Genomic DNA, 22599 nt, shown 5'->3' with positions numbered 1-22599 from the left:
TTTTTCAATCCCATCATTCCATGGACAGCCTACTAGACTGCCAACTGCCTTTCAGCTGAAGGGGTGGGGGAGGAAGAGACAGTGTGAACTGGGACAGTGTGTATGTGAGAGAGACACACACACACACACTCTGTCTCTCTCACATACACCCCCCCCCACACACACACACACGCTTCCCCACCAGCACACACTCTCTCACATACACCCCCCCCCCCCCACAGTGTGTGCTGGGGGAGTGTGTGTGTTGGGTGGGCCGACATGCTGGCTCTAAGTTCAGACAAACCAATCTGCACAGCACAGCAGGAGCTCCCCCATGTCCCCTCTGCAGCAGCAGCCCGCTGTGCCTGCCCGTGTTCCTCGTGCTGGGGAGAGCAGGATTCCCACCGAGTTCGCCCACAGACCAACGAGCCGCACCCTGCGCTGTTGACAGTAGCGGATTAGCCACTGGGCCGATAGGGCCCTGGTCAACTGGGAGGCCCCAGAAAAAAAATCCACCGCTCAGTGCCCCTGCCACTGGGCAAAGCCCCAGTGCCCCGACTCTGCTCCCCAGCAGAAGCCGTGGGGCAGGGGAAGACACCCGTGCCCACCCCATCCCTGGCAGAAGCCCCCCAGCATCCCTCAACCCTGTTCCTGGCAGAAGCTGCGGGACGGAGGAAAGACCAAGCCCCTCCCCCACCATCCTGGCAGAAGATGTGGGGTGGCAGGGGAAGCCCGCACCGGCAGACGCCTCCGGACAGTAGAAGACCCAGTGCCTCCCCTTCTCTGCCGACCCCATCCCTGGCAGAAGCTGTGGGGCAGCAGGAGAAGCCCCAGTGCCCCGACTCGATCCCTGGCAGACACGCTGGGGGAGCGGGGCGGGAGATGCCCCAGTGCCCAGACCCTGGGCCCCCACACAAGCGCAGGGAGTGGCAGGAGAAGCCCCAGCACATGGACCCCTGCTGGGGCCCTGGGACTGGAGGAGCTTGCACGCCCTGGCGAGGTGCAGAGACAGGGCTTCTCCAATCTTGGGGCCGAGGGAGGAGAAAGGAGCAAATGGGTTTGGGGGCACAGTGGGGGGGAATGTTGCCAACTTTCTAATTGCAGAAAACTGAACACCTTTAACTTGCCCCTGCCCCGTCTCCAAGGCCCTGCCGCTATTCACTCCATTCCCCCCTCCCTCCGTTGCTCACTCTCCCCCACCCTCACTCGCATCCTCATTTTCACCAGGCTGGGGCGGGGAGTGTGGGGGCTGAGGATGAGGAGTTTGGGGTGTGTGTGGGGGGGTCTGGGCTGGGGCAGTGGGTTGGGGTGTAGGAGGGGGTGAGGGTGCTGGATGGGGGTGTGGACTCAGTGTGGGGCTGAGGAGCTTGGGGTGTGTGTGGGGGGGTGGCTGGGCTGGGGGGTTCAGAGTGTGGGAGAGGGCTCCATGCTGGGGGGCCGGGGGCGGTGAGGACACTGGCTGGGGGTGCAGGCTCTGGGGTGGGGCTGAGGATGAGGGGTTTGAGGTGAAAGAGGGGGCTGCCAGGGCCCTGCAGCCCCTAAGTGCATGGGCGGCCAGGGAGGCGCTGAGCGCTGCCCTCGCACCCGCAGGTGCCACTCTTGCAGCTCCCATTGTTCACGGTTCCCGGCCAATGGGAGCCGCAGAGCTGACACTCAGGGTGGGGGAAGCGCAGTGCCCCCCGGCCGCCCATGCGCCTAGGGGCTGCAAGGACCTGGCGACCACTTGTGGGAGCTGCCGCGCCGCCAACCGGCCTTTTAATGGCCCCGTCAGCAGTGCTAACTGCAGCTGCCAGGGTCCCGTTTCGACCCGGCGTTCCCCGAGACAACTGGACGCCTGGCAACCCTAGGCGCATGCCTGCGTAGCTGGAATGCAGGGCAGCAGCGTTCAAAACAGAGAGCAGTGGGGTCACGATGGGCATTGTGGGATATTGGGGTAGGCCCGTTATGGCGCCATAATGAACGGCAGCATCTACAGTAACACGTTGCTTTAACTTGCCCGCAAATAGCCCTATGCCCCTCGTGGAGGCGGTTTTATTTTTGTATGCAAAACAACAGAATTTTGCCACTAAAGGTAGCTTTGCAGTGTGTGCACCTCCACCGCTTTGTCGGCAAAAGGCAAAACTGTAGTGTATGTTAGGATATAGATATTCAGGCCTGTCTGTAAAGGCCTGTACTCTAAGAATTTAGGTGTATTTTTATCACTTGGCTAGTTCTAGAGGTATAAAAGAGAGAATCAAAATCACTGTCAGCCAGTGTAAGGGCCTTCTCTTACTGTGACAGTCTGAGGCCCTGTTCTTAGGCTAAGGCCTTTGGCTAAGCAGCAGAGGCAGCCATAAGCTGGGAAGCCAACGGTCACATCCTCACATTCCAAACTAGTCACACTGAAATAAGGTGCTATTGGGCTCTTAGGAATACAATCCTGTCCTGATAATGCCTATCGCCTCCAGAGAAAGGGAAGTGCCTAGAAGATGTAAAAGGAAACTTAGTTTGATAACAGCCTGTCTGGCAAGAACGCACTTATCAATAGCTGGGATGTGAAATCCTCACTTCTGTATTGTTTTGTCATTATAGTTCCCACTTTGCTGTTGTTTGTCTGTATAATCTCTGTCTGGTTCTGTGATTGCTTCTGTCTGCTGTGTAATTAATTTTGCTGGGTGTAAACTAATTAAGGCGGTGGGATATAATTGGTTACATAATCATGTTACAATATGTTAGGATTGGTTAGTTAAATTTCAGGAAAATGATTGGTTAAGGTATAGCTAAGCAGAACTCCAGTTTTACTATATAGTCTGCAGTCAATCAGGAAGTGGGTATGGGGGTGGGGAAATTGGCATCATGTTTTGCTAAAGGGGGAAATGGGAACAGGGAATGGGGGTGGGGAAATTGGAATCGTTTGGCTAAGGGCAGGAATGGGAACAGGGACACAGGTGTAAGGCTCTGTGGTGTCAGAGCTGGGAAGGTGGACACTAAGGAAGGAAACTGGAATCATGCTTGCTGGACGTTCACCCCAATAAACATCGAATTGTTTGCACCTTTGGACTTCGGGTATTGTTACTCTCTGTTCATGCGAGAAGGATCAGGGAAGTAAGTGGGTGAAGGAATAAGCCCCCTCACAGTGTAGGGAAGGCTTGAGACTGCACCCCCAGAGCTGCTAAGACGCTCTCAGGAGGGAGACCAAGGCGCAATTCTTGAAGTGCTATGGGGTTTTCTGATTCTCATCGAGTTTGTTTGGGTTCAGCCTATGGGTGCCAGACCCATTCCCTGCAACTTTAGAATTGCTTGGAAACGGGGCTCAAAGGCTATCACCTTACATCCAGACGGAGAAATGTGATTCAGGTTGAATGTAGAGCTTCTCTTCTCTCAGCCAACTATATGCTTAGCTCCAGGGGTGGGGTTTTGAGGCTGAGTGAGCGTATCTTTGACGTGCTAACTATCCTTATTACTATTAGTGTAAGCAGTGTCAGGATGAGCTCCACCCTGACATCTGGTGGTGAGGTATGGCAAGTTGTGAAAAAGAACTTCAGGGGCCGCTCTCATTTGCATAGGCACACCCACCCCGCCTAGAATGAGGCCATAGCTGCCCAAATGGTCACTTTGGCTGCTGTGGGATCCCCAATGTCTCTGTTATTGGGGCAGGAAGAATAAATTGTTATTATCCTGATTATCGGAACTGTGCTTGGAACTGTACTTGGCCTTTTGTTATGATGGAGGGACTCACCATCAACTAAGTAGCACTCGCTAGGCAAGGGTCATGGGTTCCAAAACTCTGTGACTTGAGAGAGGCTGGGGATGAGTATTAATACTTGGTGGTATGGGGCCCTTAGTGAGAGCCTTACATGCTAATTGCTCTTCTTTCTTTCTTCACTGTGGAATATCAGAGCTGATTTTGATTTCATTAGTAGTCTAGTTACAGACTGCTGAGCTCACTTTAGTCTAAGTGCAGCAGCACTGAGGCTCTTCTACTACAAAATGAATTCACCGAAGAGCTGTATTGACTAAGAGCTGAAATCACTGAGCGTTGTGTTAAGTAGTGGGGTGGGGGAGCCCAAAGATATATTGTGGAGCAGTTTGTGGGACGGCTGGAGTGCCTTTTGGACAAGCTGGTGGAGCAGTTCATAGGATGGTGGGAGCTGCTGGTGGGACGTGGAGCAGTTTGTGGGACGGCGGGAGCTGCTGCTGGTGGGCTGCGGAGCGGAGCTGAGCAAAGCAGTTCATGGGACGACTGGCGGAGCGGAGCGGAGCGAAGGCCTATGGAGCTGTGGGGCACTCAGCTTCAGATCATGTAAGGTGCCTCTTACCCCCGCCCCCATCTCCACCCAGGTTGGGAGGTAAAGCTCTGCAGATAAATTTTCGAACTCTGGGGCTGCCCTGACCAGGGACAGAGACTTTTGGGTCACTGGACTTTTGGGACTTTGGGTGATTTGGGGTTGCTGGACTCAAGAACCAAAGGGAAAGGGCATGCCTTTGCTTGGGGTGGGTTTTTTTGCTCATGGGTTGTGTTATGAATCCTGTTGGTGGTGTTTCGCCAACATAATGCCACATTGTTTCTCTCTGTTATTAAAAGGCTTTTTGCTACACTCAGACTCTGTGCTTGCGAGAGGGGAAGTATTGCCTCTTGGAGGCGCCCAGCAGGGGTGGTATTTATTTGTCCTAGGTCATTGGGTGGGGGCTCGAGCCGGTTTGCATTGTGTTATTGGAATGGATCCCCTAGATACTGAACCCGGCCCTTGTTGCTGCCAACTCTGACAGGCAGAAGGGTTATATTAGTAATGGCTGACGGTGTGAACTGTTGATCTTAGTGCTGGGTTTTGGTCGGTTTACAACATGCTGGTGTCATGGCAAGAATGACTCTAAAGTGAACTGGGCATTTGCTACCTGAGAGACAAGTGCCTTTCACATTACTGAAAAAAGCTCATTCTATCCCTGCCCAAGGCAATCTGTGTTTTTCACTGTTCTCACAAGAAAGGTTTAAAAATGGAGAGAAAAGTGGACTCCGCCCCTTCCTCCTTTTAAAATTGGATACTAGATCCATCTAAATGCAGGCTCACGTGGCTTTTCACCGAGTTATGTATAGTTCTGGGACCCAGACGTGCCAGTGCTCCAGGCAAAGAACTTCCACTTAAGCCAAGAGGATTTTTATGCCTGGAACAGTTGCAGGTCTGCCTTTTTGGGGCTTGTTTCCCCACTGCCCTCAACTTTGTGTTATAATATCTTTGCAAAGCAAATGCAAAAAAACCGCTACCACCACAGAATGGTAGAAAATCCTCTTTGCACAGATATGAATGACAACACAAAGAGCAAGACACAGAAAATCAGGACCTCTGGCATCGATAAATCCCAGAAATGAATTAACAGTTTAGCACCGAGATCAGGTCTATATCACAAAGGGACTTGCTTGTATTTTCCCCACGTTGAGGCCCATTTTCAAATTTGGTCACGTGCACATCAGCCTACTTACCTGCTGCCTTAGCACTAAAACTAAATCTTGTTACAGGTTTCAGAGTAGCAGCCATGTTAGTCTGTATCCGTAAAAAGAAAAGGAGTACTTGTGGCACCTTAGAGACTAACAAATTTATTAGAGCATAAGCTTTCGTGTTACCATATAACACCCATTGTTTCATGTTCTCTGTGTATATAAAATCTCCCCACTATATTTTCTACTGTATGCATCCGATGAAGTGAGCTGTAGCTCACGAAAGCTTATGCTCGAATAAATTTGTTAGTCTCTAAGGTGCCAAAAGTACTCCTTTTCTTTTCTTGTTATATAAGCTCTTTTGAAATAAGGTCTGAAATATATATACACACGCACACAGAGAAAACAGGTTGAGAAGACAAATAAATGTCTCTTTAATACGCACTTTAAAAAGCCCCTTGTACAGAAACCATTTTCTCCTGTTCTCAGCGATTCTCAAATTTCATCGCACGGCAATCCCCTTCTGACAATAAAAATTACTAAATGACCCCAGGTGGGGGTGTGGAGCAGCAGAGTCAGAACCAGAGCCCTGCTGCCCCGGGCTGAAGCCTTTGGGTTTCGGCTTCAGCCCTGGGCCCCAGTGAATCTAATGCTGGCCCTGGCGACTCCATTAAAATGGGGTCACAACCCACTTTGGGGTCCTGATCAAGAGTGTGAGAACCACTGTGTTATATCATAGCTCTGGAGGATAGAAAAGAAACACCAATACAGCAACAGAATTCTTTTGCTGCTTGGCCATACAGCAAAAGTTTCAGTACGGCCAGACCTCGGACCTTAGCGAACAGCCCCTGTCAGTGCTATTTATGCCCCAGGCATATTGGCCTCAGCCACAGAGACGCATCTGGGATTGTCAAACCCTCCTGCACAAAAACACATCAGTCAAAAGGTATAGCATTTGCTTGACAATCATGCCTGTTTAAATAGGACACAGCTGGGACTGATTACATGTTCCAGCCCAAGGACACTGTCAATATTTACAACCAGAAAAAGCTGGTCATTAAGAAATACTGTTTATTAGAAAAAAATTAGAAGTGTGAATTGTTGCTTTAAGTTCTAAGAGCGACCATGTATCAGTTACTGGGAATCATAAATCAGGAAAGTGACTGGCCCAGTCACTAGGGGTAAAATTCAACCCCATGCAGAAGGCCAGCACCAAATAAGTCCTCAACATGGGTGCATTGGGCTTGTGCTGGCCCTTTGCACCAGCGTGAATTTCCCCAGGTGACTATCTGTAGGGAAAACTGCTGTAGGGGCAGATGATGGGAGCAACCACCTATTTAGTGCTCCTCTTAAAACAGGGAAAGATTTATCATGAGGATACCACCTGTAGGCTCCTTTTTGTCCCTGCTGGACTGTGCTAACACACTAGGAAGAGGCTTGCCTAAGTCGCTCAGATCCCCACCCTAGCAGGGAAGATAGCAAAGACAAGGGAGTCCTTAGAAGATCTGCACAGGAAGTTTGCCCTGCTGCTGCCCATGCTGTACCTGGTCTGTGGTAGGAGGACTTTGTTCTGTAGAGGCTCTCAAGCCAGCATCACAGTCACTTCTTAAAAAATTGGTTACAGGCTTGAGATCTGCAAACTCCTAGACTGCACGGCACCCCCTTCCCTACACATCTGTAATTGCTCATGATAACGATGTTTCAGTTTGAAAGCAAGTAACCCGTCTTCCTGTCTACGCTGCTGCAATTACCACACGTCCGCTCATGGTTGAAACTGAATTGTGCTGACTTCACACAGGCAGCAGATGGTTAGTAACGCATAAAGGGCCATGATTAGAGGACAATGGGATGTGAATGCTGAAATGCAGCCATCCGGGAAGCTAACGTTCCGTTCAGCCAGGGCTGCAGCACTTACCGTTGTGAACGAAAAAGGGGTCACCGGAGCTATGTTTTCAAACAGAACAGGGCCTCAAGCAGTACCGCAGAGCTGAACAGCCCAGGATTTTAGGGGTGTTCACAAGCTAAACTGGGATCTGAATATTGCAAATACTTTCTTCATAATGGTCTGTCATAGGAAGATCCAGACAGCACTAAGGCTGGGATGTGCAACAGGGCCTAACAGAGTTAGGCACCCAAATCTGTTCATATTCAATGGAGCTGGTTGCCTAATTCTCATAAGCTCCTTTGAAAAATCTCAGTCTAAAACTTTAGCGTGCTCAAAAGCCAGATCACAAGTTTGGCTTAAAGACTGAATCAAACCCTACTGAAACTCAGTTTGCAATCTCTCCAGCTGCTGCATCGATTACATGTCTCACAAAGCACTTAGGCACTTCTGAAAATCCCCTTGGCTGACTACCTACATCTTTGGGTGTCTACATCTCTTTAAAAATCTGGCTCCACATATTTGCCTAAGGTCACAGAGGAAGGCTGTAGCGGAGTAAGGAACTGAACTGTGGTTTTTAGTCTCGCAAGCTAGTGCCCTCAACCACTGTTCCCCGCTTCCTCTCTTAGGGCTGGGGAACACCACCAACCAAAGACTTCTACAGAAATCAACAAGCATCAACAGTGTGACCTACTGGAGGCTTTTAGAATAGGTTGGACAAACACCTGCCAGTACTGGTCTAGGTTTACTTAGTCCTGCCTCAGCATGGGGGGCTGGACTGGAGGGCTTCTAAAGGTCCCACCCTGTCCTACATTTCTATGCTACATGGTATTTTTTTAAAGGGGTGGCTGGATTATGTATCCTAGCTGAAATAAGGCCCAAGCTGTGAAAGGTCCATACTGTGCAGGTCTAGGTGTTAGTGATCTAACAGTTCCTTAGTACAGTGCCAATACCAGCGATTAGCAACATCAAAATAATGGCAATCCCACCCCCACCACTACGAAATGGTTTACATTTTATTTGTGTTTCCATAAACCATAAAAACTACTGAACAGATGTTCCTTAAGTTGCAATCCAATGGGGAACATGCTCTTTGAGACCCTGAATACAGAAGTTATGGAGAGAGAATTTTAAGGCCTTTATTGATTCTTGCTCCCAGGGATGTGCTGGGGAGGAAGAGGGGCAAGAAAATATTACTTGGGCTCTAACTGCTGATCAGAGACATTGCAACATCCTCATCTAGGATCCGATCCAAAGATTAACTGAAGACAATGGAAAGACTCCCATTGACTTCAGTGGGGAGTGAATTAGTCTCCTACTTACCAGGTGGTTACATTCATACATTTTTAAGCCAATCAAAATGCAGATTTGCCAAGATATGACCTGTGTTCCTTAACCCCTGGTTTTATAGATGCACACATAGACAGAGTACACTGTTTTAAGATGGCTAGGTCACTTTCAAAGCTGAATAAATCCAGACAGATGCTGCTTCTTTTGATCTAAATTAGACAGCTGTAAGGCACTGCGGTGGTCAGTAGGGGTAGTCAAGGATAGCAGACCCGTTCAGTTTAAAGACTTAGTCTTAGAAGTAGTCTCTAACGACCTTGTTGGACCACGTTAAAGCACCATACTGAATGACTTGCTTGGTGGAGCAGCAATGGACCAACGTTGCAGCAGATATCCGGTTAGTTTCCCAGTTTCATCTCAGTCCCGTTGACGAGCCAAACCAAGCGGAAGCAAAGTGCCAGGAATCCCGTGCCCAGGAGGTCGCCCAGAGCAGTGAGGTAGGGGATGGAGAAGTTGTCTGGATCCAGGGCCTTCCTCCACACCAGTCGCACAATTAGATCAGCCATGTAGAGCAGGATTCCCACCTGTCCAGAGAGAAGACAGACCCAGCGGTCAGCGAGTGACAGGCATGCAGCTGGGATATGGTACCTATTGCTAGAATACACTGTCATTATGATGGAGGGATGGAGTTCCTGCTGCCAATGAAGACAATGGGAGACGTAAGCGTGAGCAGGATTGGGCCTAAAAAATGTAGGGAAAAACAATGGGCCAGCCCGCAGAAGGTAACTTCTGTAGGCAGAGGTTTTATGCTTCTCTTTTACGTTAGCGATTCGGGTCTTGTCTACCTCGTTTTTCCTGGCAATCTCCCTGGTACCAACTGGAGATCTAGTAGGTTTTTATCACATCAAAGATACCATGCAAGTAAACCCTGAGCCACTGAAAAGAGAAGTGATTTTTATCTAGACTATTTAAAAATCTTTGTGGTTTTATTTGTTTTTCATTCACATTTACCTCAAGATCCCAATAACCAGCTGGAGGAAAAGCTTTTGTTAAGGATTAAAGACTGCCTTTTTAATTCAATTAAATATTGAGAGAGTTCTCCCACTCCATATCTCTAGGTCCTCCAAGGGACATCTCAGCATATCAGGGACCACAAGACTGGGCATTTCTAAAGGGAATAAACCAAGCAGAAAAAATACCAAGCACAACTCTCCTCCCCCTGCATCATTTCCTAGTCTTCATAGATTATAATGCAACTAAAAACAGCACATGCCTAGTGTTTCCTTCACTACTGGGTCCCCTAGAAATCAGCTGTGATGTTGCTGAGATTCCATTACCGGTGCTGTAATTTATTGCATGTATTTTCATATTTGGCTCCGACTGTGGGAGTGGTTTTGCCATGGTGGATATGCAGAATAGCAAGTTTGTTTTTTTTTTAAAACAACTTCAACTGTGGTGTCGGGGTTGTGTGTCATATAATCATAGGCAGAGGATGGCAAAGCCGAGCCAATTGTTTACACGTGCAAAGAATTCACACACGCTGCAAGCCTGATTGTAAAGGGAAGCAAAAGGAGGACCACAATCTTTTACCCTGCAAGCTAATGAACTTGTAGAATGACTCATTTAAAAGGGCAAATGAACCACGAGAATCAGTGAGTTTAAGTGACAGCGACATGTCTGCGAGTAGGATAATGGAGTGTGTGGATGGGGAAAGCAGAACAGTGAAAGGGTAAAGGGGCAAAGGCAGAACAGATCGAACTGGCGGTCTGAGGTCCATGTGTGGCTGTTATTTTGGAATGCGGGATCTCTCGCCATCTCAGGCCTCTTAGTGCTTGGTTTTCTCCTTGCTGAATGTGGCTCTGACTCACAGAGTCCAGTTCCCCCCAGCCCACAGACTTCCACTTTGGCATGTGAAATCCGCCTTGCAGAATTATCATGGAAATTTACCAGTCTAGCACAAAATCTGCTCACTTGCCTTTGGCTGTGATGACCAGCAATAACGGGGGAGAGGGGGAACAAACAAACTACACATTGCTATTTGCCCACTAAATATATTACTGCAGCAGTGAGACAAAGAGAACTACATGAGCCTGTACGATGCACCCAGCATCTGGAACAGGGATGCTCCTGCCACTAATAATTCCTGGGATTATGGTGACTGGGTGAGGATGGCGGTGTGGAGCGACTGGGACTAAGGGACAGCGATTGGGATTTTCATTGCTGGCTGACAGATTCACCCTCAGCTCAGCTGGGCTCTTTTTATTACCTGCAGCAAAGCAGCAGTCAGATAAAACATCACAAAAGTGACGGTGATGGCTGTGTGCCCGCCCTGCAGGAGGCGAATGGTGTACAGGAACACCAGGTGTCCGGGGATAACCAGCAGGAACAGGACGCGGGCTGACTTGGAATTCACCCCTGGAGAGAACACATGTATTAAAATGAACCAGAGCGGTTACTGCTTGAGGGGGAAAGAAGCATGAAGCTGTACATCTTTCAGTGACCACAGACACATTTGTGGATGTTAAATACCATTGCCAGGAGAGTAGGAGAGAGACATGGACTGTTGACAACTCGTTTCTGAAGGATACTCAGTTCCTTAACATAACATTAGGGATCGTGAGTAACTATCTAGTTGTTTCATCCACCCCTCTGGATCCCACTTCTCACACCATATAAAGTATTTCTGGGACTGCCCCCAGCAGCTTTTTCTGGCATTAACCTCATAATAAAACCATGTTCTACATACATACTCAGCTCCCTGATTCTCTCCTGATCCTCTTGTTTAGTTTCCCACAGCTGTTCCATTCAGCTATCCTACGCAGGTCCGGTCCCCACTCAGCTCCTGCTATGAATCACCGTGATCCACTTTCCTAACTCTGACTCTGCCCTATCGTCAGCACACAGACTTCCAGCGGAAAAGCAACATGAGCCAGTCATCTAAAAGTAACAGACCAGATTCGGATTTTGCTTGTGTCAGTGTAACTCCATTGCCTTGATCAGAGCTGCTCCTGATTTTCCCAGCATGAGCGAGATCAGAATCGGCCCCACTACGTGCTTCAGTCCGCTTCTAATTCATGCACTGGGGCATCTAGGACGGCCCCAGTTACAATGGGCGACTCGCCCTGAGCGTGAATTTGAAGTTTCTTTTCAAATGATTTGTTGCCAGCGACAGATACTCTGGAGGCCAGTGTTCCCTGTCCATCCACGGAGCAAGCACAGCACAGCCAGTAGGAACAAGCTTCCCCCAACCTGCCCTTTGCCAAGGTACCTCAACCCTGCCCTGGAGGTTCCCTCTCTCAGGAAGGAAGAGGAGTGCAATCTCCGCAACCCATGCGGTCCTTAGCCAGCCAGGGTGACAAAGGGCGCTCTCGTTGGGATGATGGGTTTCGCGATGTGCACACCTGGGGTTCATTGTCTACCTGACGTGAAGAACGTAGTGCATGGATTGGGCCAGTTCTGCCTCATCTTGTAGGGCAGGACTCCAGGCATGCTCCAGAAGTGCAGGAATGTGGAGATGCGGCTGGCTTGGATGGCTACCAGATTCCCACCAACACCTGCAAGTGCAAAATGCAACAATCCCATAAGCCTCTCTCCTAGTGGCAGCAAGTAGCACATACAATGCATTGGTCTCTAGGGACTTAGTAGAAGGTTGGCCAACCTGTATCTGCTCAGATGCACAGTGGGCATGGTGGTTAAGGAGAGATCAACCCAAACCCACGTGTCACTGTGGTGCTGTTTTATTCACATGCTAGGAACAGTCACAAAAATCACAGCAAGAGGAACGTTCGGATGAATGTCTCTTTTTGGTGGTTTTATATAAAACATTCTCCCCTGGACCTTCTGCTTGCTATGACAAGTCAAATGTTGCATGATCTCCAGCCGGCATGAACTGATCTCTGGGAAACACCTGGTGCAAACAGCCGGTGCAAAGGCAGCTGCTGCTCTCAGTTCTGCTTCTCAGAGGGACTCAGCTAGAGAGACTTTATTATTTAAATCACAAGTGAAACAGACCGTGATCATCCTGTTCATTTGGAAGCACCTGACACTTACTAAATGAGAAAGAATCAGATGAGAATGAATCAGCCCTAACCATTTTGGTTAATTAAAAGGCAATTAGCACCTTCCCAATTGTTTAATTCTGGCAAACATGAAATAGCTGCTACATTCTCCATTAGACCACTGACTATATTCTGGGGAGTAATCCTGCATTGCCTATGGGTCTGTATGTACCTGTGTGTGGTGGAGGGAATGGGATGCATTGGATAAAATAATAATGAGCTAAATCCTGCAGCTTTTACTTGTTTCTTTTCTCAGGCACTCTCTCTCTCTCTCTCACTGAAGGTGAAATCTGCCTGAGTGAAAACCGAGTAAAGTCTTCAGGACCTGATCCAAAAATAATATGACCTAAAGGGTGATATTTGCAAACTGACTCCCTGAAAGGGAACCCTCAAACTGCTCCTGGGCATCTTTGCCCATGCAAACAGGGAGTTGCACCAAAACAGGGGCATGCTTAATTCTGCAGATGATTTTGGGCCAATAAATTTTCTCTCTGATATCTAGCAATCTGTGAGAACTTTTATGAGCTCTGATCAATGGAATAGCTTTGATTTGATTTCCTAATGTAGCTTTTTGGCTGATAGCACTGGAAAAGGTTTGTCATAAAGGGTGTGTCTACACTGCAAAGTAAGATCAGAGTTAATAGAACCTGAGTTAGCAGACCTTGGGTTTGTTAATCTAGGGCTTGAACGTCTACACTCATTTGTAACCCCAGGTTAGGAATTGCTGAACCCTGGGTCCCAGCCTGGAGCTCTAAAATCTACCCTGCATTATGCAGCCTCGAGTCCAACCACCCATATCCCAGGCCTTGTCTACACTACGTGGGAAAGTTGATCTAACCTACACAATTTGAGTTACGTTAGTAGTGTAACTCAAGTCGACGTAGCTTAGATCTACTTACCAAGGGGTCCACACTATGCGATGTCGACTGGAGACGCTCTCCCGTCGACTCCCCTTACTCTTCTCGTTCCGGTGGAGTACCGGAGTTGACGGGAGAGTGATCTGCCAAAAGATGGCCACTCTAGCTCTTTGTGTAGCGTGGGAAAAGCTGATTGTCCACCAAACTTGATTGTCCAAAGTACAAAGAAAGTTGGCCCATGGGACTGTGGAATACTTTTGGTGGACTCCCAGAGCACAAGTCCAGTGGGGCAGCATCTGCACTGCAAAGCAACATGGTTTGAACCCTGGGTCCCAGCTTGACTCAGGCTTGGACCCTCCACCCCCATGAGGTCGTGGGATCTGGGTCAGTGCGATTTGTGTGTAGTCAGAAGCAGGGTTAGGCTTGAGCCTAAATTCGAACCGTGGGCTTACATTGCAGGCAGACAGGTTTAGCAAGACATCTTGTGGGTATTAGAATCGCTGCAATTTAAAGAGCTGCTAGACGACAAAATGCTTTGCATATGGAACAATGCTGTAATTTCTTAATGAATGTTGGTTTCCTCTAGAATAAGCCTAACTTGCATTAAACATTATATCAGAAAAAAAATCAATCCAAAAGCCCAGGTTGTTTCCACAGTTGGCTAATCTTGATCATCAACATGTATCAGAAGCTTGAACTGATTGCACAGCTCAGACTGTTGATTTGGGATTGGAAGGAAAGGGGTTTTATTGTGATATTTTGCAGTGATTGAATGCTCATGAAACTCAGGGTATGTCCACAGTGCAATTAAACACCCACAGCTGCCCCTGTGCTCGTGGTGCTCAGGCTAAAGGGCTGTTTAATTGCAGTGTAGACATTTGGACTAAGGCTGCAGCTCAAGCCTTGGGACCCTTCCACCTCACAGGGACCCAGAACCTGGACTCCAACCTGAGCCCAAATGTCTACACTGCAATTAAAGAGCCCCTTAGTCGAGCTCCAAGAGCCCAAGTCAGCTGGCATCGTCAGTCGCAGGTGTCTAATTGTGGTGTAGACAGGCTAACAGCAGATGTAGTCGGCTGGGGTTATGCAGGCTTCCTCCACACAGCTCTGCTCAGTCCTGACCTGCAGCACCCCCTGCTATTCCACTCCAGAGCCTCTCCCGATCTGAGGGTATGTCTACACTGCAATCAGAGGTACAACTGCAGCTCAGTTTGGCGTACTCACACGAGTTTTCACCTAGCTAGCATGGCTCAAAATAGCAGTGATTGGCAGAGACCCCAGAGCAAGCTAGGAGCATGAGCACATACCTAGGGTTCTGGGCTCGTACAGCCCATGCCACTGCGTCTTCACTGCTATTTTTAGCCACACTAGCTAGATTACAGCTAGTCTGGGTATATCTATACAAGCTGTAATCACACCTCTGACTGCACGGCAGACGTAACCTGAAAGTGCCAACTGTTCTGCAATGTGTGATGTGGATAAAGCAAAAACCAGACGAGACCACCAGTCTCATTTTCTTTGGTAACATAAGCTGGCAAGTGAACCCAGCCCTCTGGAGGTGAAAGGACAAAAACATAACCCCCCTCAACCTACCGTTAATCACAGGTGTAAAAACTGCCATGCCTTCGAAGTTTGGGTCAGTTACAGTTTTGTCCAAGATCAGCCCACCAATGCTGTTAAAAATGACACAAAATAAAAGCTTATTACTTATTATTATTATCATCTGTTACCAGGCGCAGAATACAGAGACTGAGACAAGGACTAACTGTCCTTTTTGTTCTGTGTTAGTACAGCACCTAACACAATGGGGTCTTGATCCTCGACTGGGGTTTCTAAGTGCTACCACAATACCAATAATAATGACAGTTATACAAGTTGTATTTGACTATGCAGCAGATGTGTTTATTTTATGGAACACACTGATCCATCAAAGTGCCTCTAACAATGACAGGTCCTGAGACCAGAGAATTTAAAACCATGTCACTATAAATCATCACTGGAATCTCAGACAGGCAGAGTATTTTTTGGGGGGGACACTGTCCTGGACCTTCAATTAGGCTGACTGTTATTCCCTGAAAGAGAAAAAGATGTTTGCAGGGTGTGGAGTGAGAAGGGTGGTTCCTAGGTTTACCTGCTGATGCTCATCGCAACGATCACCGGCTGCCATCCAGAATTCAGGACCTCAGCAATAGATGGACTTTGCTTGGCAATAGCAACCCAAAGAGGAATCATGATAACAAACACAGCGCAGATCAAAGGCGAAAGGTATTTCACATCTGGCATGGAAAAGAAATTCAAAGTTAAATGCGATTTACATGCCTCCAACTCCATAAGAGTGTAAAATCTGACTGGACACCACCATTACATTCTTGACTGACTGAAAGAAAGGAAGCACTGCTTGGGACTGAAGTCTTCATGTTGCAAGATATAAATCACATCATCCAGGATATTTTTTTTCCCCCCACAGTCCATAATTCACCTCCGAAACTCACCGGCACAGGACAGTACGAAGGCCAAGAGATTAGGAGGATTCAAATCAAGTTAAATAGATATGAATCAGGACGTCCACACCATTTCATTAGACTGGATAGAAATGTATATGGGATATAAACCCTTTTATTTCAGGGATAAGTCAACCACAAACTCGCTGGGGCTAAGAAGAATGTTTTCCTGTGGGCAACTTATGCCATAAATAGATATGAGGGGGCATCTCACCCCTTCCACTGAACCATTTGGCACTGGCTATTGCTGATGCCAGGGCAGCAGACTAGATGGACAACTGCTGTTTTCTGATGCTCCATACATCAGACAGCTGAGGGGCAGGATTTTTACTTGCTGGTTTACGTTCATTTCTATTAGCTACATTTCCCTTTGGCAGCAGCATAACCTTGAAACGACCTTCAGAAGCAAATGGCACTTAAAAAATGCTGCCCTACAAGAAAACAAACATGACTCAGCACCAGAAACACCTTCAAGAGATGGGGATTGTGCCAGGCCTTTTGAGATGCTAATAATTTGTCTATAGGGCTTCTCCATCTGCTCTCTGTATTAAGTCCAAAGCTGGGCATGCTACAACACAGGTTTTGCAGGTATTCCAACATATAACGCAAGCTTGATATATTTCTAATCTAAGGTCCTGACAATATCTTTGGGAAAATGCATGTAAGACATGATTAACTTTCTTAGGCCACGTCGACACTACCCGCCGCATCGGCGGGTAGTCATCGATCTATCGGGGATTGATTTATCGCGTCTAGTGTAGACGCAATAAATCGATCCTCGATCGCTCTGCTGTAGACTCCAGAACACCACCAGGGCGAGAGGTGGAAGCGGAGTCGACGGGGGGAGCGGCGGCCGTCAATCCCGCACCGCGAGGATGCGAAGTAAGTGATTGTAAGTCGATCTCAGATACGTCAACTTCAGCTACGCTATTCTCGTAGCTGAAGTGGCGTATCTTAGATTAATCCCCCCCATAGTGTAGATCAGGCCTTAGAATAGTATCTTATCATTATGAAAGCTTTTTTACACAGGGAGGTACTTATCATAGTGCACTTCACCCACCACTGAAATGCAGCCTCTTCTGGGGTGCAAATGGCAGCTGTTTAACAGCGCGTAGCACCCCCGCAAGCCAGCTAGGACAGGAAGCAAAGACGCACGATGGGACATCCAACCGAGTCAGATGCTAAGTATCCCCTTGCTCTTTTGAGCATTTGGCAATTAGCTTAATTTTAAACCCCACACATACAGGATGTTCACATCTATCACATACGATCCAAGGCCCACTGTAATCAATGGAAAGATTCCCTTTAGAATCTATATGTCAGGCCTTTGGACCCAGTTCTGTCACCCTTACTCAGGAGTAGTATCTTACTAAGCAAGCAGTCCATTGATTATTACTTGTTGAGTGAAATACTATTCAGCGCGAGGAAGGGTGGTGTAATCAGCCCCGAAGTATTCAGAACTGGAAGGAGACATGTTGATTTTAAAAGATTATAAAACACTGTACTGGAACGAGAGCATTATACCTCCAGGGGAAAATGTAACTTTCAAAGGCATGTAACATTCTGGGCCTTCTAGGACTCAGTGTCCTTAAGGGAATATATTACTCTGATCAAGGCAGGGTAACACACCCTATCCCACTTCCCTCTCACCTCCACTGAAATAAGAAGAGTTTGGAAACCTGGGAATTATGAAAACCCACCAATTGGGTGATGTCACACTAGTGACTGACACAACGTAACCAATTCTCTGCCAGAGACTGCTGAATAAAACTCCACCAGAATTTATGCCCTCTCCAGCCAGACTACTCAGCTGCAATGATAGCCCCCTAAATTCACGGCTGCTCATTACTGTATTTGTACACTAGGGTATATGTTATCACCTTACTCCAGAATGTAGTCCCGGAGAGAGATTACTGGAGGTGGAGATGCAGAAGGCCAAGCCAGTTTTGTGTAGGTAGATGGCACGGCATCTTGGGGAACTGCACACTGAATAAATACATTTCTGAAGCATAGGAGAACTAGAATGAAAGGACTATTGGACCTCCCCCAGCCTCTTTCTCTCTGGGATATGGATTCAATTGTTCTCCTATTTGTAGGCATGTGGAATAAGTTATTGGAATAGGAAAAAGCTGTCTCTCTCACCATTTCTGCTCTCAGTTTTCAGTGAAACTTTGGGTTTAATTGTTACAAACTTTTCATTTTTTAAAAACATCCTCAACAGACGTTGTTTAAAAAAAACAACCCAACCCTGAACCTTTTCTCTTTCTAGGTCAGGCCCATGGTACTTTGCTTAGCAATTTTCAAACATCAATTAAAGCATAAATCACATTTCTTCCCTGTTCCAAAAATGTACTGTGCATTTTCCAGGCTCATATAGGAGAAGCAGTTCACGTGCCAAGGTTTTTAGCCCATTTGTCACCTCTAGGATTATGTCTACACAGCAAAGAAACACCTCTGGCTGGCCCAGGCCAGCTGACTCAGGCGTTCAGGGCTTCGGCTGTGGGGCCGTTTCATTGCTGTGTAGACTCCCTCCCACCTTGCAGGGTCCTAGAGCCTGAGCCCAGACGTCTACAAAGCAGTGAAACAGCCACGCAGCTCGAGCCTCACGAGCCCGAGTCGGATGGCACGGATCAGCCATGGGTGTCTAGCTGCTGTGTAGACATACCCTCAGAGCATGGTTAACACAGCAGTCACAGCACCCGTCTAAAGAGGGTCTCTTAGGAGAATATATTCTCTCCCCCATTCCAAGATGATGATAATGCTTTGTGCTCCCAGAGGATTGGAGACATCAGCTAAGCCTCACAATAGCCTTATGAGGTGGGGAGCATTATTCCCATTTACACGTGGGGGTGCAAAGGCAAAGAGAGCATAAGTGACTTGGCCAGTGTTGCAGTGAGTTAGTGACAGATGCAGGACTAGAACCGAGGTGTCCTGAATTCCAGTCTTCTGCTCTAACCACCGGACAACATTATTTCCATTCCACTGAATGGTCCCAAAACCCTTACAATAGACCGGACAGTCATAGGACTTACCTGCAGAGCCTTTTCTCTCTATCTCCCACCTCCACAGCCCTACAAGACCACTCCCTGTTCTAATGCTGTGTCCAGTCTAGCTTCAACATGTCCAGGACGGTGGATGCTTCCCTTCCACAACTGAACAGCTCTCCCTATCAGGAGGCTTCCCCGACAGCTGAGCCGCAGAGACTCTGCTATGTACCTCACCTATGTATTTAAAGAGGGTGCTGCTGATTCCTGCTAGCAGAGAAAGGGTTATCAAATCTCCGAGGCTCGCTGCTATGGGAGTGGCGACGTTGTCTGGGTTTATCCCCACCTTCCTCGCACCGATGATCACGCCGATCATCACCAGACCTAGAGAAGACACAGACGAGGGGTTCAGACACAGAGGATGATGCTGTTTTTTGTGTTGGCACCATTGCTCCACACTGTGCCAAGGGCTGCCCTGGTTCCAGGATGGCCCATGGTGGCTTAAAGTTGCCTTTGCCCATCACTTGGTGCAGCATCCAAGTGGAGTTTGGTCACACTCAGGAAATGGGCCCAGTGTTCTCACTGTACTGAAGAACACGGCTCTGCCACTGGCCCATACACAACAACGCAAACACCACGGCTCAGTGCAGAAAGCACTGAATGGCCCAAATGTAGATGCTTTCATCCCTGTCAGATAGTCTCTACTGGCCTGAAGTGGGACCAGGAACAAAGCACATTCATAGCTATGCACACAGTGGGTACTCAAGACCAGGCAGAAGTAGCAGGGGACTAGAGAGGTGCCATTCTCTGGGGTCACATCTAGATTCCACAGCCCAAAGGCATTTTCCAGAACAGCATTCAGTATTATTCAGAGTTTTTTTACTTGCTTTTGAATTCTTAAGTGGCATGGGGCTGCCGCTGCAGGTCACAAGCCAGCTCCACGTCCCCAGCACAAGGGTCTTGGCTGGGCATCCGTTTCCCCCAGCGATCCCTGGCTGCCAGAACAGCTGCTTGGGGACCACAGCTCTCTGGGCTGCTCTAATTTACAGTGTGGCCTGGAGGCTGGACAGCTTCAGGATCAAGGGGGTATAAAAGTAGCTTCTAGCCACGTACACACCCCCATCCTGAGGTGGGCTAAGCAAAATTCAGCTGCAGCTCAGGATCTGGGGCACAGTCTCCTGCTGGTTGGTGAGGATGGAATTTTGGCTTATTAATAGAAACCCCAAAGGCCAGGTGAGAGTCAGACTCTGAAAACAAGAGAGTGTCCTGCTACAGCAGTGCAAACCAGAACAGAGCGCAGCAAAATGCTTTGGAGAGTCACAGCAGCAGCAACAGTTCATTTCACTTTACTTGGGAAAATGAGACCTTGGCAGAGATCAGACAAAACTCTTATCTGTGGGCAAGTCAACTGACAGACACGTTTACCAGCCTGACTCGAGTGTTTTGTGACTGTTCAGGGCAGTAGCTGATCTCCAGCCTCCAAAACAAGCCCAGATCCAATGTCCTTAGAACCTCCCATGGCATTCTGTCCTCTGCCACTATCCCGAGGCACCCTGCTGACCACCGTTGGCATGGCGTGGGGGACGCAGGCCAGGAAAGGAGAACACTCTCTGGCTCAGAAACCTGTGTCTGCTCACAAGGCCTGCGAGTGCTGAATCTCCATGTGTGCCTGGAACATACTCCACTCTTCCGAACACCACACCTCCAGACAACAGCTCACACACATGCACACGCTAGCCCCTCCCCTCTAACACGTGCACACAATGCATCCCCAAAACACCTTCCCCTCCATGACACAAATCATCTGGCTCCCTTTGATGCACAAACACGACCTGCTTCCTTAACTGCACATGTCCACACAACAGCGACTTGTCACCGTAGCTAGGAAAGACCTTAACATTAGCTGAAGGTGTGTCAGCAAAGTCCTTCCTCTTTACATCCAGTCAATTCTTTGGGGGAACAGAGGTTAATAAAAGCTGTGAGGTTTTTATAAACTTCTGAGAAGTTGTCTAGTGCTCCTCAGCACAGGCACCTCTGTTGTTCTTGGACTCTGGCCTGGGAACATCTGTATGCTCTGACTTATCCTCTTTTTCCTAGAAAACGCCATGTGTGCAAGGCTACTGCATAGGGTTGCCGATTTTAGCTGGATGTATTCCTGAAGGTTTCGTCATATGACAATCTTTAATTAAAGATTAAGCTTTAATTCCTGGAGACTCCAGGACAATCCTGGAGGGTTGGGCAACCCTAGATACACAACACATTGCTGCCCACTCACTCACTAATAAGGATGTCATGCTGCTCTCTTGTGGCAGATGTGTGAATTCCTACTTTTCCCTTTAACCAGACCCTCCTTATAATGACATCATTGTGGAACGGCCTGCCAAGAACTCAGCTCTGATTATCTTCATTTCACAGAGAGGGCCAAGCAGATAGAGAAGTGAAGTGATTTGTCCAAGTTCAAAAAGTGAATCAGAGACGTAGCCAGGAATAGAACTCAAGAGTGCTGACTCCCATCCCCATGCTTTAAACACTCGATCATACTAATCTACCATTGACCTTCCGTGAGGAAAGGGACAGCTTTGACAGCCATTTCCCATCCCTTGTCAAAAGCATACCATATTTCCCTAGATCGACATGCTCTTAGAGAGAAGTGTGTGTGTGTGAGAGATACTGTAAAAGAGCAGTGTGTGTATGCATACAGTACCCTTTATACTTCACAAAAAGAAAAGGAGTACTTGTGGCACCTTAGAGACTAACCAATTTATTTGAGCATAAGCTTTCGTGAGCTACAGCTCACTTCATCGGATGCTTCAGATAACCCAGGGCATTTTGCAGCGTGGTACCAATTTACCGCATGTCCTGACAGCACGGTGATTACAACACCCACTCCGCACTTAGTCGTCACTCACACTCAGCCCTGAGTGTTACAGGCAGTCTTACTGCAAGATGGAGCACCCAAAGCTTTTGGATGGGCACTTGTGTGTGTTAATCAGTGAACTGCATTACTGGCTGGCTGGAACACTGGGCTTTGGATCTGCTCAAAGATCTTCCCTGGGGTCTTCAAAATGATATATGATTGGCCACCAGGAAGAAACAGGAAGGGACTCCTCTGAAGAATGGTGCTTTTAACATAGAGCACCCCTTGCTGCTGCCCTGCAGCAGGAATGAGCCCCAGCCCTAACTGGTCTGAAGAGAATCCCAGTGGGGGAGGAGTGTCTGAACTTTCAGAGCACTGGGAACACACTGAATTTCTTTTCTGTCTTTAAAACAAAAATGTGTGTGAGAGTTTAGAGTGGATGGATGGTGCCAGCTGTTTGAGGACTGGCACTGGGGGCAGAGCAAATGAATGGCCCACCCTTTGGGTGCGGGAGAGGGCACAGAACCCAGAAATCAACAGATCAGGGGACAAAAATGAACAAAAAGGGACGGGGGTGCAGGACACAGACACAAAACAAGGGAATTTAAAGGGACATGGAGCGGAGTAGAGCAGACAACACCCGCAGCTCAAAGAAGGCATTCAAGGAGTCAGTAGAGACCACCCATGAGAATTCTGCGCAGATGTGTGTGCATGAATGAGGAACCCAAAAAAGGCCCCAAAGTCACAGTGAACCCCCACATCCAACATTCTTCTCTTGGAC

General features: G+C 48.1%; 1 protein-coding gene across 3 annotated transcripts in view; it reads right to left on the bottom strand.

Moving 5' to 3' along the window:
- Nucleotides 1–5836: 5836 nt before the first annotated feature.
- SLC41A3 (solute carrier family 41 member 3) overlaps nt 5837–22599 on the bottom strand; it is a 35948-nt gene continuing 19185 nt past the window's right edge. For all 3 annotated transcript variants that reach the window (XM_074957630.1, XM_074957632.1, XM_074957631.1), the window contains 6 exons: nt 19199–19345; nt 15608–15752; nt 15070–15149; nt 11981–12115; nt 10828–10976; nt 5837–9145 (listed from right to left, as the gene is read on the bottom strand). In XM_074957630.1, coding sequence (XP_074813731.1) covers nt 8960–9145; nt 10828–10976; nt 11981–12115; nt 15070–15149; nt 15608–15752; nt 19199–19345 — 842 coding nt within the window. In that variant the 3' untranslated portion in view covers nt 5837–8959. The remainder of the gene's footprint in view (nt 9146–10827; nt 10977–11980; nt 12116–15069; nt 15150–15607; nt 15753–19198; nt 19346–22599) is intronic.

The sequence above is a fragment of the Natator depressus genome, chromosome 7 (genome assembly GCF_965152275.1).
Source record: "Natator depressus isolate rNatDep1 chromosome 7, rNatDep2.hap1, whole genome shotgun sequence".
Taxonomy (NCBI): domain Eukaryota; kingdom Metazoa; phylum Chordata; order Testudines; family Cheloniidae; genus Natator; species Natator depressus.
The sequence above is the reverse complement of the archived record's forward strand: the minus strand, read 5'-3'. Positions and strand labels throughout refer to the sequence as shown.